Source organism: Mustela lutreola, chromosome 13, assembly GCF_030435805.1.
Source record: "Mustela lutreola isolate mMusLut2 chromosome 13, mMusLut2.pri, whole genome shotgun sequence".
NCBI classification, from domain to species: domain Eukaryota; kingdom Metazoa; phylum Chordata; class Mammalia; order Carnivora; family Mustelidae; genus Mustela; species Mustela lutreola.
In genome coordinates this window covers 78674932-78691513 of record NC_081302.1, presented here as the reverse complement: position 1 = coordinate 78691513, position 16582 = coordinate 78674932, and the positions used below count along the sequence as shown (strand labels likewise).

General features: G+C 37.4%; 1 protein-coding gene across 2 annotated transcripts in view; it reads right to left on the bottom strand.

The window, feature by feature from the left end:
- Positions 1 to 16582, bottom strand: part of LOC131813534 (phospholipid-transporting ATPase IB-like) — a 249604-nt gene that overhangs the window by 101468 nt on the left and 131554 nt on the right. For both annotated transcript variants that reach the window (XM_059143871.1, XM_059143873.1), the window contains 2 exons: positions 15446 to 15510; positions 10132 to 10304 (listed from right to left, as the gene is read on the bottom strand). In XM_059143871.1, coding sequence (XP_058999854.1) covers positions 10132 to 10304; positions 15446 to 15510 — 238 coding nt within the window. The remainder of the gene's footprint in view (positions 1 to 10131; positions 10305 to 15445; positions 15511 to 16582) is intronic.

Here is a 16582-nt window from a genome sequence, read left to right as displayed (position 1 = left end):
TTTCTCTAATATGTTGCATGCCTTTTTCGAGCCCGACTAGAACCTTGAGAATTGTCATTCTGAACTCTAGATCTGACATATTACCAATGTCTGTATTGATTAGGTCCCTAGCCTTCGGTACTGCCTCTTGTTCTTTATTGTGTGGTGAATTTTTCCACCTTGTCATTTTGTCCAGATAAGAGTATATGAAGGAGCAAGTAAAATACTAAAAGGGTGGCAACAACCCCAGGAAAATATGCTTTAACAATATCAGACGAGATCCCAAATCGTGAGGGAGGAGAAAGGGGATAAAAAGAAGTTCAGAAAGAAAGAAAGAAAAAGAAAAGAAAAGAAAAGAATTTAAAAAAGAAAACAAATAAAGAAAAGAATAAAAAAGAAAAAATATATATATTAGATAAACTAGTTAAAAAACGTTAAAAATGAAAAGGGTAAAAGTTAAAAAAAATTTTAGCAGAAGGAGAGAAAAAAAATTAAATTAACTGCAAGACTAAAGAATCACAGGGAGAAAGCCATGAGTTCCGTGCTTTGCTTTCTCCTCCTCTGGAATTCTGCTGCTCTCCTTGGTGTTGAAACTGCACTCCTTGGTAGGTGAACTTGGTCTCGGCTGGATTTCTTGTTGACCTTCTGGGGGAGGGGCCTGATGTAGTGATTCTCAAGTGTCTTTGCCCCAGGCGAATTGCACCACCCTTACCAGGGGCCGGGCTGAATAATCCGCTTGGGTTTGCTTTCAGGAGCTTTTGTTCCCTGAGCACTTTCCGTAGAGTTCCGGAGGACGGGAATACAAATGGTGGCCTCCTGGTCTCCTGCCTGGAGGAGCAGAGAGCCCGGGGCCCCACTCCTCAGTGCGCCCTCAGAAAAGAGCGCCCAGTTACTCCCGTCTGCCTGACCTCCGGCCTCGCTCCGAGCTCACCGAGCCTGCGACCGGTTCAAGGTAACCCCCAAGCTGGGAGCTTACTGTCAGCTCTGTCTCTATAGCAGGCTTCCCGTTCCAATACCCGCAAACTCTGCAACACTCTGACACTTCCGTTCCTTCTGTGACCCTGCGGGACCTGAGGCCACGCTGACCCCGCGTGTGCTTCGCCCCAGTTTAGCCTCTGGAGTGATGTCCCTCAGTTGGACAGACTTTTAAACGTCCTGATTTTGTACTCCATTGCTCCGTCGCTTGCCGGGAGCCAGCCCCTCCCCCCGGGGTCTATCTTCCCGTTGCTTTGGATTCACTTCTCCGCCAGTCCTACCTTTCAAAAAGTGGTTGTTTTCTGTTTCTAGAATTGCTGTTCTTCTTCTCTTCGATCTGCTGATGGATTTGCAGGTGTTTGCAATCTTTAGATAAGCTATCTAGCTGATCTCCTGCTAGCTGAAGTAGTCTCAGCCTGCTACTTCTCCGCCATCTTGACTCCTCCCCTATCTATTTGTTCAACAATATTTATGTTCCTACTATGAGCAAGGCACAATCCTTGACAGAGCAGTTAGAGCAGAAAATAAAATACATAAACAACCCTACCTTCATGAAGTTTACACTGCAATGGAGAGGAGAAAGACAATAAACCAAGTAAGTGAAACAAAAAATATGGCATATAGTGATACGAACTGTAGGGAAAATAGGTCTACAGCTTCCTAAATTCACTTTTAAAAATTACTTAATTTTACTCTTAATTATGGTCATTTGAGTTGCACTGATTAAGCAATTACAACACATACTGTATGACACCCTCCAACTATCTAAACTTTTTTATTTCAAAATGACATTAGTAAGCAAATTGTTGGTTAAATTTTTAAGAAAACTTTCTATAACTGTTAATGGCATATATGGACATTGGGCAATTTCTTCCAATAAGAAAGCAAGTTTAGATCTGGAAAAAAATGATTAAAACAAGTATTTCAGCTCACCAGAAAATGGCAAAAGGAGGAAAAGAACTTGAGATATGTTTATTCATGAGAAGATGTTACTGTATCAGGTAAGTGCAGCAAGTCTGTGGCCTTCTTTCCTGGAGGCGTTCATATTCCCCTGACCTTGTAGTGGGGTGAGAATCTGCAGATTTAGTATCTGGACATGGCAGTCATGGTTGGGAGCAGATAATGAACACCCACATCTTTACCAACTTAGTTGGGTCTCTTAGTTCAGGGAGGGCAGAAAATCAGCTAGAAACTTAACAGGAAGATTTCGCAACAAAAGCATCATGGGATTGAGATAATAAACTTTCCACATATTCCTAACAGAGCACTAAATTAAGGCTATCCAGAATGGCTTGCAACTTGCTATACCTTTGGAAGCATTGCTCCAACCACATATAGCTCCAGCAGCAGAGGCAGAAGTCTTAGGGTTTGAGTTGTTGAGGCACAAACTTGTCCAAGTAATTGGGTGATGACACAACTCTGCAGACAAAGACTTCAAAGCAGCATTAAAAATATGTTCATAAAAAGCATTTGAGAAAGTACAGCATCCCTTCCTGATCAAACTCTTCAAAGTGCAGGGATAGAGGGCACATACCTCAATACTATCAAAGCCATCTATGAAAAACCCACCGCAAATAGTATTCTCAATGGAGAAAAACTGAAAGCTTTTCCGCTAAGGTCAGGAACATGGCAGGGATGTCCATTATCACTACTGCTATTCAACATAGTACTAGAAGTCCTAGCCTCAACAATCAGACAACAAAAGGAAATTAAAGGCATCCAAATCAGCAAAGAAGTAGTCGAACTATCACTCTTCACAGATAATATGATACTATATGTGGAAAACCCAAAAGACTCCACTTCAAAACTGCTAGAACTTGTACAGGAATTCAGTAAAGTGTCAGGATATAAAATCAATGCACAGAAATCAGTTGCATTTCTCTACACCAACAACAAGACAGAAGAAAGAGAAATTAAGTCAATCCCATTTACAGTTGCACCCAAAACTATAAGATACCTAGGAATAAACCTAGAGAACCATGAGAGACTGTGGACTCTGAGAAACAAACTGAGGGTTCTGGAGGGGAGAGGATGGGGGTTTGGGTGAGCCTGGTGGTGGATATTAAGGAGGGCAGGTATTGCACAGAGCACTGGGTATGTTGCATAAACAATGAATTCTGGAACACTGAAAAGAAATAAAATATAATAAAATGGAGAAAAAGCTGCCAAAGAACAAAAACCTCCAGAGAACAAAAACCTGAAAAACCAGTTTCCACAAGGCCCAGCCCCTTGATAGGGAGCAGGAGGACTCAACCCAAGCAAGACTGACTGAAAAGTACAAGGCAGGTTCCTCCCCCAGAAGTCAGCTGAAAGAATGAAAGGACAACCACTACAGGATCCCTGTAAAACTGTAAAACCCCAGTATTAGGGGAAAACAAGATATTAAGCTCTTGATATTGCCCTAAAACGTGTACATTTCATAGATACAAATTTTATTTTTAATTCATTCTCACGATTCTTGTTCTTTTTAATTTTTTTAAAGATTTTTTTTTTGACAGAGATCACAAGTAGGCAGAGCAGAAACCAGGTTTTTTTTGGGGTGGGGAGCAGGTTCCCAGCTGAGCAGAGAGCTCAACACGGGGCTCAATCCCAGGACCCTGGGATCATGATCTGAGCCAAAGGCAGAGGCTTTAATCCACTGAGTCACCCAGGCAGTCCTCTTTTTAATTCTTTTAACCTACTTACCATTACAACTAGAGGTTTAATACAGCCTTTTAAATTGTTTTCATACATATACCTGTATTTTTCTTTTCCTTTTCTATTTTTTTAATATACATATATATATAAGCTTCAAGGTAATCTTTTTTCCCTAATCAATACCAACCCTATATATATAAACCAGTATTAATCTCCCTTTATCTATGGAAAGTTGAGTCCTTTAACAAAGATATCAAGATATACCCAGGAAGAATCAAAATAACCTTCCTCATCCACACTGAGGATTTATAACCACCCTCCCATCTTTTTCTTCTGTCAATGTTTCTGCATATTTATTTTTGTTCTGGCATTATATAAATCTTATACTTGGGGTTCATTTTAGCTGGGTTCTTTTTTTTTTTTTCCTTGTCATTTACTTTTGTTGGTCTTTTTGTTTGGCCATTTTTGTTTGTATACCTTATAAATCTTAACTTTGGGGCCCATTCTGGCTGGGTCTTCTCTTTTTTTCTATGTCTCTCTTTCTCTCTCTCTCTTTTTTTCTTTTCTCTTTCTTTTTAGTGGTGTCTTCTGATTGCTCAGAAGCATTCCAGGGTGCACCTTGCCTGGATCACGGTTGATATATTCAGCTACACATCCCCTCAACCACCTCTCACCAAAATGATTAGGAGCAGCAACACCCAACAGAGGAAAAATTCAGAGACCATGCCCTCTCCATCAGAGCTATTGGATATGGACATAAACAGTATGTTGGAAAGGGAATTCAGGTTTACAATTATCCGGGCAATGGCTAGGTTGGAGAAAACCATTCGTGTCAACATGGAATCGAGGACCCAAATTTAAAAATTATGAATGAAAAGGGAGAGATCATGACTAACACCAAGGAAATAGAAACATTCATCAGAAATTATTATTAACAGTTATATGCCAATAAGCTAAGCAACCTAGACGAAATGGATCCATTCCTGGAAACCTATAAACTTCTAAAACTGAATCAGGAAGAAATTGACAACCTGAATAGATTAATATCTAGTAATGAGATTGAAGCAAGGATCAAAAACCTCCCCCATCTAGGCTGCTTAGCTTATTGGCATATAACTGTTGATAATAACTTCTGATGATTGTTTCTACTTCCTTGGTGTTAGTTGTGATCTTTCCCTTTTCATTCCTAATTTTATGAATTTGGGCTTTCTCTCTTTTCTTTTGGATTAGTGCGGCCAATGGTTTATTGATCTTATTCTTTCAAAAAGCTAGGTTCTAGTTTCATCTATATGTTCTACTGTATCTCTGGTTTCTACCTGATTGATCTCAGCTCTAATCTTGATGATTTCCTTTCTTATGTGTGGAGTTGGTTTGATTGGTTGTTGATTCTCTAGTTCTTTAAGGTGTAGAGACAGCTGGTGTATTCTGGATTTTTCCATTTTTTTGAACAGGCTTGGATGGCTATGTATTTCCCCCTTAGGACCGCCTTTGCTGTATCCCATAGGCTTTGGACAGAAGTGTCTTCATTCTCATTGGTTTCCATGAATTGTTTCAGTTCTTCTTTGATCTCCTGGTTGATCCAAGCATTCTTTTTGTTTTGTTTTGTTTTGTTTTGTTTTTTGTTTGTTTGTTATTAATTTATTTTTTTATTTTCAGCATAACAGTATTCATTATTTTTGCACCACACCCAGTGCTCCATGCAATCCGTACCCTCTATAATACCCACCACCTGGTACCCCAACCTCCCCCCGCCCTGCCCCGCCCCTTCAAAACCCTCAGATTGTTTTTAAGAGTCCATAGTCTCTCATGGTTCACCTCCCCTACCAATTTCCCCCAACTCCCTTCTCCTCTCTAACTCCCCATGTCCTCCATGCTATTTGTTATGCTCCACAAATAAGTGAAACCATCTGATAATCGACTCTCTCTGCCGAGTGATCCAAGCATTCTTAAGCAAGGTGGTCTTTAGCTTCCAGGTGTTTGAGTTCCTTTTGTACTTTTCCTTGTGATTGAGCTCCAGTTTCAAAGCACTGTGTTCTGAGAATATGCAGGGAATAATCTCAGTCTTTTGGTATCGGTTGAGTCCTGATTTGTGACCCAGTACATGGTCTATTCTTGAGAAGGTTCCATGTGCACTTGAGAAGAATGAGTATTCTGGTGTGTTGGGGTGGAATGTTCTGTATATATCTATGAGGTCCATCTGGTCCAGTGTGTCATTCAATGCTCTTGTTTATTGATTTTCTGCTTCGATCATCTGTTTATGTCTGAGAGAGGCGTGTTAAGATCTCCTACTATTAATGTATTCATATCAATATGACTCTTTATCTTGATTAACAGTTTTCTTATGTAATTGGCTGCTCCCATATTGGGGGCATAGATATTTACAATTGTTAAATCATCTTGGTGGATAGTCCCTTTAAGAATGATGTAGTGTCCTTCTGTATCTCTGACTACAGTCTTTAGTTTAAAATCTAATTTATTTGATACGAGAATTGCTACCCTGGCCTTCATCATCACTAGCTATCAGGGAGATTCAAATTAAAACCACACTGAGATAACCACCTTACACCAGTTAGAATGGCCAAAAATTAGCAAGACAGGAAACAACATGTGTTGGAGAGGATGTGGAGAAAGGGGAACCCTCTTACACTGTTGGTGAGAATGCAAGTTGGTGCAACCTCTTTGGAGAACAGTGTGGAGATTCCTCAAGAAATTAAAAATATAACTTCCCTATGAACCTGCAATTGCACTCCTGGGTATTTACCCCAAAGATACAGATGTAGTGAAAAGAAGGGCCATCTGGACCCCAATGTTTATAGCAGCAATGGCCACGGTCGCCAAACTGTAGAAAGAACCAAGATGCCCTTCAATGAACAAATGGATAAGGAAGATGTGGCCCATATACACTATGGAGTATTATGCCTCCATCAGAAAGGATGAATACCCAAGTTTTGTAGCAACATGGACAGGACTGGAAGAGATTATGCTGAGTGAAATAAGTCAAGCAGAGAGAGTCAATTATCATATGGTTTCACTTATTTGTGGAGCATATCAAATAGCATGGAGGACATGGGGAGTAAGAGGAGAAGAGAGTTGGGGTAAATTGGAAGGGGAGGCGAACCATGATAGACTCTGGACTCTGAAAAACAATCTGAGGGTTTTGAAGGGGCAGGGGGTAGGAGGTTGAGGGAACCAGGTGGTGGGTATTGGAGAGGACACAGATTGCATGGAGCACTGGGTGTGGTGCAAAAACAATGAATACTGTTACACTGAAAAAAATAAAAAATTTTTAAAAATGGAAAATAATATAAGTATGTAGTATATGTGAGAATATTATATCACTACGTTATAACATGCATATATTTTATAATGTTAATTTGTTATGCATAATAGTACAGATACATTATAAATGATATATATCAGAACATAAAAACTGGACAAACCATGAAGTTGGCCTTTTGAAAATATCAGCAAAATTGGTAAAGCCCTAACTAGACTGATCAAGGAAAAAAGTAAATTATTCATATGAGGAAGGAAAGAAGGACCACCACCATAAATCACGCAAAAGTAACAAATAAAGGAATGTTGTGAAAAACTTAATGACAATACATTTGACAACTAGATCAAATGAATAAATTCCTTGAAAGACAAATCACAAACCTAACTGAAGAACTAGTAGAAAATATTTGCTAAATAAATTGAATTATTTATTAAGATCTTCCCACAAAGTCAGACCCAGATGGCATCAACAATGAAGTCTATCAAACATTTTGGGAAGAAATAATACCAATACCACAGAAAGTGTAGACAGAGGACAAGGAAATACCTCCCAAATTAATTTATCAGGCCAGAATTATCCTGAAACCAAAGCCTTTCAAAAACTTGAAATAAAACCACAAATACCCTTCATGAGTATGGACTAAAAATCCTTAATGAAATTTTCGTAAAGTATATAGAAAAACAGTGGGTGCCTGGGTGTCTCAGTAGGTTAAGCATCTGCCCTTTGGCTCAGGTCACGTTCTCAGGATCCTGGGATAGAGCCTGGTGTCAGGTTCCCTGCTCAGTGGAGAGTCACTTCTCCCTCTCTCTCTGCCCCTCCCCCCTGCTTGTGCTTGCCCTTTGTCTCTCTCTTTCTCCCTCTCACTCTCAAAAAAATAAATAAAATCTTTTTAAAAAGAAAAATGATAAAATTCAGTCATAAAATTTTGAAGCCATGAAGAATGTTAGAGACAGACCCTACTCTCCTTCCCTACCACCACTTCCTTTGTAAGTTACAGTTTCAGCCAGTTCCATACCAAATTGCTTTCATCAGTCCAGGATATAGCTCAGTCAACAGACTTCAGTTTTGTTTTCATTTATGTTTACTGTTCATCTAATGGGACACTTCAAGGAATGAAGTGACTAAATGGAGAAACTAAGGCAATGAACCACTTAAACCTGGATAGCTGAGAGTTGCTGTCATGGTTGGTCGAAGAGTGACCCCTGCAGAAGCTGGACAGGGAAGAGAGTGAGGTCAAGTTGCACATTTCCCTGCTCCTCCTTGCCATGTCTTCTCCAGGTGGCTGTGTCTGCCTACCACAGCTCATGGCTCCTCTAGAGGCAGTCCACTCTGCAGGGCTCCCTCTTTGCAGGTATAAGGACTACTCTACTCCTACGATCCTTTTGGACCTAGGGGTATATCAGCTCTTTCCACTGTTACCAGCATGTATATGATCTCTTTGTTTTAATCTTGGGATTCTGACAGCAAGTTAACTTTAAGATCCAAACATAAGTCCCATTTGCTGAGATTTCTGGGAGAAAGCATATGTGCGTCTCCTCTGGATGGAATCTTATGAGTTTGTGAAGCTTGAGTCTCTCAACCCCCGCCTGCTGCCAAAAGGGGATCTGGCCTGGGGATAAAGCCTGCACCAGGTGAATCAAAAGGGAGACACCATTTGAACTCTACATCAAACCACAAGTAAAGCCAGATTTAGGACAAACCACTAATAGTGCACTGAAAACCAACTACTGGAATATCCACCCTTTGTGGCAAAATTAGTCCGTGTTCTCTCCTTCTCCCTGCTTCTTCAGTATGTCCTTTCATTGTTTCCTCCAGCATGAGTAGGAAGTTTGAGCAGAGAAAAAGTGAGCATTCCTTAAAATATTTTTCTGATGCAAAATGAAAACTGGTCAATTAAATCTAAATAGTTAAAAGACACAAAAATTTTGGTGAATTGACTATTGATTAATTTTCTTGCTTCCCTTGAAGTCAGCTTTACCTACAGAATTTTCAGTCATGCAAGCTAATTCCCTTTTTGCTTAAGCTGGATTTGAATTCAGCTTTCCATTATTTTTATCAGTTCTAACTAATGGAAGACTAAATCACAAAGAATCCTAAAGGCCAAACTATAATCATGACAAGTGAGAGTGGAGTGAAGAACAGAAAGTGATGAATTTTTTTTTCCTTTTTTAATTTTTTATTTTTTATAAACATATAATGTATTTTTATCTCCCGTGGTACAGGTATGTGAATCACCAGGTTTACACACTTCACAGCACTCACCATAGCACATACCCTCCCCAATGTCCATAACCCCACCCCCCTTCTCCCACCCCCCCTCCCCCCAGCAACCCTCAGTTTGTTTGTACAATGAAAGTGATGAATTTTTATAGCAGATGCTGAATGAATCTGAACACAGGAGGACATCTAAGGGAAACATTCAAAGCTTATAGGGAACCCAACTGATTCAGTAGCAAATCTATATTAATACTTAGAAGTTCAAAGCATCAAGATGTTTTAATAATTGGTTATGTTACTATTTTCATTCAGGAGCAGGGAACAACTATACCTAGTTTCATTATTTCCTTAGTTCCAGCCATTTTTGTTGTACATGATTTGTCCTTTTTTTTTTTTTTTTTTTGGCTTTTCTTTTTTTTTTTAATTGTATTATGTTAGTTACCATAAAATACATCATTAGGTTTTTTTTTAAAGATTTTATTTATTTGACAGATAGAGATCACAAGTAGGCAGAGAGGCAGGCAGAGAGAGAGGAGGAAGCAGGCTCCCTGCTGAGCAGAGAGCCTGATGCGGGGCTTGATCCCAGGACCCTGAGATCATGACCTGAGCCGAAGACAGAGGCTTTAACCCAATGAGCCACCCAGGCACCCCACATCATTAGTTTTTGATGCAGTGTTCCAAGATTCACCTTTTTAAGTTGATGTTTGACTTGCACTAATATTTATAATTTCATTTTCCTCTAGAGATCAGTGGATTTTTTTTTCAGATTTGCCCCTCATTTTAAATAGAGGGCTTTTGTTCTTACTGAAGACATATATCAACACATCACTAAATAATTTACCACTAAAAAATTATAATCTGCTTTCTAGTAATATCTTAGGCCTGACAAGTAAAATTAAATTCAGACATCTTTCTTCAATTTGAGCATATATTTTATCAATAAGGAACTTTGCTTCTACAAAAACTTGTATTTCCATGTCCACATTTTCTTTATGTGAACAGTGTTAAAGAAAGCTGGGAGGGAAGAACAGTGAATGTATCCTTACCTACAACATAATACTGCTCTACATGAGAGGGCCAAATTGAGGAAGCTCCTTTTAATTTCAGAATGGAGGGCATACTTCAAGGTTTCACCATCAATGATGAGGGCCAGGTCATTTTCTTTACTTAACTGGGTTCCGAGAGCTTCACAGTGCCGAGTAATAGCTTGTTGTGTTGCCTATAACAAAGGTGGGGGAGGGAATCACTTTATTTTTCTCATTTTAAATATAAATGAAAGACTTTCTGAATCAAGATGGTAGACTGAGGGATATTTTTACCTCATTCTACCCTTCAAATAGCTCACTGAAATTAAAAGGTAAATAACATGAAAAGAATATTGACATCATTGGTCATTGATGAAATGCCAACGGAAACCACAATGAGATACTACTTCACATGCATTAGCATGACTAGGATCAAAAAGTCAGATAATAAGTGTTGATCAGGATATAGAGAAATACAAAACTCCCATACACTGCTGTGGGGAATGTAAAATGGTGTAGCCACTTTGGAAAATAGTCTGACAGTTCCACAGATGGGTAAACATGGAGTTCACCCATGACCCAGCAATTCCACTCATACATATATATACCCAAGACAAATGAAAACAAGTGTCGACACAAAACTTGTATGTGAATGTTTAGAGCAGCATTATTCACAGTTGCCTAAGTTATAACAACCTAATGAATGGATAAACAAAATGTGGTATATCCAAATTATGGAATATTCTTTAGCTATATAAAGGTTATGAGGTATCAATGAATGCTACAACATGAATGAACCTTGAAAATATGGTAACTAAAAGAAGCCAGTCAAAAAAACTGTATGCTATTATGATTCAATTCACATGAAAGTCAAGAAAAACAAACCCATAGAGACAGAATGTAGATTAGTGGTTGTTTAGTGTTGGGGATGGAGGATGAGAGAGATGATATCTAAAGAGTAGGGAGATTCATTTAGAGGTGTTGAAAGTGTTCTAAAAGTTGACTATGGTGGCAGTTGCATGTATAGGTGAAAATATTAAAACAGATTGAATAGTACAAATTAAATGTAAATTTTATGTAATGTGGATTATATCTCAATAAAGCTGATTTTTTAAAGTTATAGAAGTAAGAGTGAATTCTTATCAGTTGGAAAATACAGATGGATGCTAATAGCCTATTAGAAAATTCAGAGAATTTTTTAGAAAAATATCAAAAGTGGGAAAAAAATAATGTAGTGAACTCTACAAAACTGAGTCTCAGGCTTCTAAGGAAGAAATAAAGAAGTTGTAGAGACTCATCACTCAATTTAAGATGTGTGGGCATCATCTCCCTTAGCTTAGTTTCCTCACCCCAACTTTTCCTTCCCTCATAAAAAACAACTGTTGAAAGCTCAAAAGAGCAGGGAGCCTGCTTCTCCCTCTCTCTCTACCACTTCCTCTGCTTGTGCTCTCTTGCTCTCTGTGTCAAATAAATAAATAAAATATTTTTTTTTAAGTTCAAAATTTTATAGAAAAAGTACTCCCCATGCCAGTAGCAAAGTGGAAAATTCAGGTAGTAGAATATTTTAAGGAAAATGTGTAATAAAATGTTAAGTTATAGACATTAATACTAAAGAAAATTCCTCCATCAAATACAAGTGAAATTTTAAAAAAATCAATTACCACTTTCTATTGAAACATTAGTGAACTAGTATGTGTGCCAGATTATTTGTTGGTTCTTGCCAACTCTGTTTTACTTCTATAACTATGTGAAATGAATGTCATAAGTTATTAAATCATATTTAAAAGATTATTTAATTATATTATTTAACTATAACTTTCAGTTATAGTCAATGGTCTATAGAAATCAGAGATTTTTATGATGTCCCCTAAAAATATTAATACATAAAATTTTAAGAAAGTGTGCCACCTGAGGAAAAATTTTAAACATAACAGGTATCAAGCACCAAAAGCTTTAATGAAAAAAACCTCCTCCCTATTATTCTCAGGAGGCCTTCGTTACTCATTACTCAAATGAAATAACTGTGTTTCCCAAAAGAAAAGGGACTTTAATAATCCTGGAATTACTGAGGGCTTTTTATAAACCTCAAGGTCTAATAACAGATGGAATTAAAACACTTGAAATTTGATTTCATACTGTGTAGGAACTATGATGTACTATATATATTATAATTTGTATATATATCATAGCAAACATTTCTACTTCTGTTTTTACTACACAGTGGACTGCATATTTCATCAATGATCTCACATAACTGTAATTGTTTTGTTGCTCCGAAGATAATCTGGCAAAATGAAAGTTTTCCTCACTTTAATAATTCTCATATTTCATTTGGTCAGTGAACACAAAACTTGGTGCTTTTCTAGTTAATATATTATTCTCAATTTTACAGATTCTTAGAACAAGTAAATGCTTGGAGCTAAAGCTATTAATTTAATGTTCTTTTTTTTCTTCCACTGATAAATTGTTTATTTATCAGTCCTGTTGCCAATGTTAACAGAAGTTAAAGGTAATTCCTCCAACATGGTTCATTCTAGAACATGACTACCTGAGTCATTTGCCAACATTAATTATGTAAAATCCTGCAACACAACCTGAAGCACATTAAATGGGTAAATTGCATTATATGCTTCATATGGAAAACAAGTCTATCAGTAAGTAAGTAATGATTATTAAAGAATAATGAGTTTTGAAAATGACATAACTCTAAAGTTTACAGGAACTGAAAACATAACAGAAAATCTTAGAGAAACAATGTACCAGGATTACTATGTAAGTCACAATATCTAAGTGACGTAAAGTCTTCCATAGTAAGCTTCACTAACAAGATTAGCTTCTGGGAAATTCTAACTCATTCATCTAATTACTTATGCAGCTTTATTCCTCTCAAACTTGAAGAATACTGTCCATTGTACAAACTTAAAGGTCAAAAGTTGGTCTAAGGTGCTGAAATTTCAACAATGACACATAAAGAGCTTGGATTCACCACTGCCATCCTTATAGAAAAAGTGCTGAACAAAGTGCAAACCAACCTTCTTTGGACCTATCAGAGATAGATGAGATCACATGATAACTGTCACCAGAAATCTGAATAGACAAATGACCTGTGTGTAACTAGAGCAGAAGGTACTACTATAGTCACAAACTGGTAGGAATACTTAACTGGTAAATTTGAGGAATTGATGTAGCCTGAGTATGAGCTACCTCAAAAGTGATAAACTCCTTGGGTTACAATCTTGATGGACGAAGACATTTTTGTGGATTCACTTCTAGAAACCTCACCAGGTTCTCATGGTGAAAAGCCAAGAAAAACTCCCCTCATGTTTCAGGCAGAAGGAGGGGGAAACTGAACATTTTGATAGATGCCCAGAGCATTCTCCATAATGAAAGCCTAGTCTCCAAAGCTAAAGACTTTACCAGAGTCTTATCCCACCTAAAGGAAAGAATGTTTACCCAATTCTAACCCCCTCTAACCTCCCTATCTAAACCAAGGGGAGAAAAGTGCTAAGAAACACAAAGACATAGGGGCACAGACTCACTAAAAGACTGAGAATTAATCGTAAGAACACTTCTCTTACCTCACACCTTACAACACACCAACAGGGCCCCAGTATAGTAACAACGCATTACACACACAAAAGAGCTATGAGGCACAGATCTATTTAAGGAGGAGTTCTCAGAGAAACCCCAAGACAGTAAGAGGGAATAAACAAAGACGCTAGAGGAATCCGGAGCTTCTCATGTGTATAGCTGCAACAAACATTAAATACATCCAGATTAACATAAAACTTCACATAAAGGTCTTTACCACAATTCCTCTTACCATATTCATTATGTCCAGCTCCCAACAAAAATTACAAGACATGCTAAAAGGCAAGAAAAAGCACTGCCTGAAGAGCTAAAGCAAGCATCAGAACCAGATTCAAAGATAATACAGATTTTGGAAGTATCAGACAGTGAATTTGAAATAAGCTCTGATTATGCACTATGGTGAGTGCTGTGAAGTGTGTAAAACTGGCGATTCACAAACCCATACCCTTGGGGCTAAGAATATATTATATGTTAATTAAAAAAACTCTGATTAACATGTTAAGGACTCTAATGGAAAAATAGACAACATAAAAGAACAAGTGGGGAAGATAAGCAGACAGATGGAAACAATTAAGAAAGAATAAAAATGAAACACTAGAAACTAAAAAAACACTGTAACAGAAATGAAGAATGCCCTTACTGGGCCCAACAATAGACTGCACAAAGTCTAAAAATAAATGAGCTTAAAGATATATCAATAGAAATTTCCCAAACTGAAATATAAAGTAAAAAAATTAGATTAAAAACCAGAATAGAATATTCAAGAACTGTGGACAATTTAAAAGGTCTAACATACAGCTAATTGGAATATCAGAAGGAGAAGAGAAAGAGAACAGGCAAAAAAAAAATTTTAAGTATGAATGACTAAGAATGTTCCCAAACTCTAGCAAACATATAACTACAGACCCAGGAAACTTAGAAAACACCAAGAAGGATCAATACGAAAAAATTTACACCTATACATAGCATATTCAAACCACAAAATCAGAGGTAAAAAAGAAATGTTGAAAGAAGGCAAAGAGAAGAATAAACTAAGAAATGCAAACTTCTCATCAGAAACAATACAGTTGAGAAGAATGTGTTGAAGGAATGAGAAACACCAACTTAGAATTTTATATCCAGTGTAAATATCCCTCAACGGTGAAAGAGAAAGATTTTTCTGAGACAAAAACAGGAAATTTAATGCCAGCTGATCTGCCTCATAAGAAATATTTTTAAAGTTTTAGGGTATGTATCAGGCACTTAGATCTACATTTTTAAAAAGAAGACCGAAAAGAAATAAATTAAATCTATTTAAGTTTCTTAAAAAATGATAAGAAAATTACACAGTAAAAAATATTTAAAGAAAATAAATAGCTATAGCCATTCAATTTTTAAGGGCAAGGAGGTTCAATATTAGATTACAAAATCCTTTCATTCCTTCTATGTAAATGCTATGTATGTACTCAAACTTTTGATAAAGACGGATTTGTACATATTTTCTCTCCCCCCCCCTTTTTTTTTAAAAATCAAGGATCTGAGTGCTGGATTTGGTATGATGTCAGAAGCAGGGGTGATAAAGTCAGAAGCAGGGGTGATAAAGGACTAGCCTAAGAATGAGGCAAGAACTGGGGACCAGAGGTAATGTTCCAATGGACTTGAGTGAGAGTTGAAGGCAACTTATATAGATTTTAAGGTGTGGGGGAACACTCAAGCAATAAATTGGTTACACTTATATTTGATCAAATTTTTAAAAATCACTTACCTCCAATGAGTTTAAATTCAATTGAATACGAAACATGTGAGCTGATATCAGTTTACAGGAATATGCTACCAAAAGAAAAATAAAGATGTCACATATTTGAAGACTCGGTGCCTTCCATGCATTCATGTCTCTACAATAAGAAATCTATTTATGTTCTTTCTTCATCATACTCTCTGCTTTACAACTAGGTCAAAGCCTAGAAGCCCATCACAAATACTGAGCAACAGGTTGTAGACAAAAGAAATTGAAACATTGCTTCATTTTCATCGTAATTGGCCACCTAAATAGAAATGGTTGGAAAGGTGCACATAACTAATGGCTAAATCTGTACTTTGAAATGTCTGTGGATTTTTATTTTTATTATCTTTATATGATGAGAAATTCAGGTCATGCTTTGTAACAATTCCAAGTCTTGAGGAAGCCAAGTTCTGTTGAATCAAGCTGCTATTATCAATAGTATTCTGCCTACTGTTACTAATAAAATCCTAGGTGTGATTAAAGGAAATAAACTCACCCAATCCTCATAATAATGTTCAATGTGATGCTTAAGTTAGACACCTCAGGGAGCATTTTCCAATTTGAAAACTTAAGTCATTCTCACCTTAGAAATTAGACTGAGAATATTTTTTGTAAATATGGGATTAGCATATGAGGGTCAAATACAAAATCACATCTGTATCTACAAGAATGAAACAGTCTCTGAAATAGATGAACCTTTATCAAAAAAGTTTGAGGAGTTGTAAAAGCAGCCATTTTAAAGTTCTATGAAGCTGAGGAAACATCCGCTCACAACCAGTCCAAAAATAGTCACTTGCTTTTCCTCCTATAGGCTCAAAGGTGCACAAGTCTGAAAGCAGCTGGATGAATGAAAGGAATTAACCCTGCTATGAAATACATAGGAAGTAGTGATGAGTGTAAGAAGAGAGCCCAGCAAATGTTGAGCAAGTTTGGACAGTATTTGTCTTCCTTCTCATAGGTTCAGTTTTGCCTCTGAGAACGAATGGCTGTCCTAAGGAAATGGTATGTGGGTGTTTAATTCAGCATGTGTCCACAGGTCCGGGGGCCTTACCACTCTCCAAAGTACTACTAGTTCATCCTCTCCTCTCCCACCCCAGCCATCCTCACAGCAAAATGGAA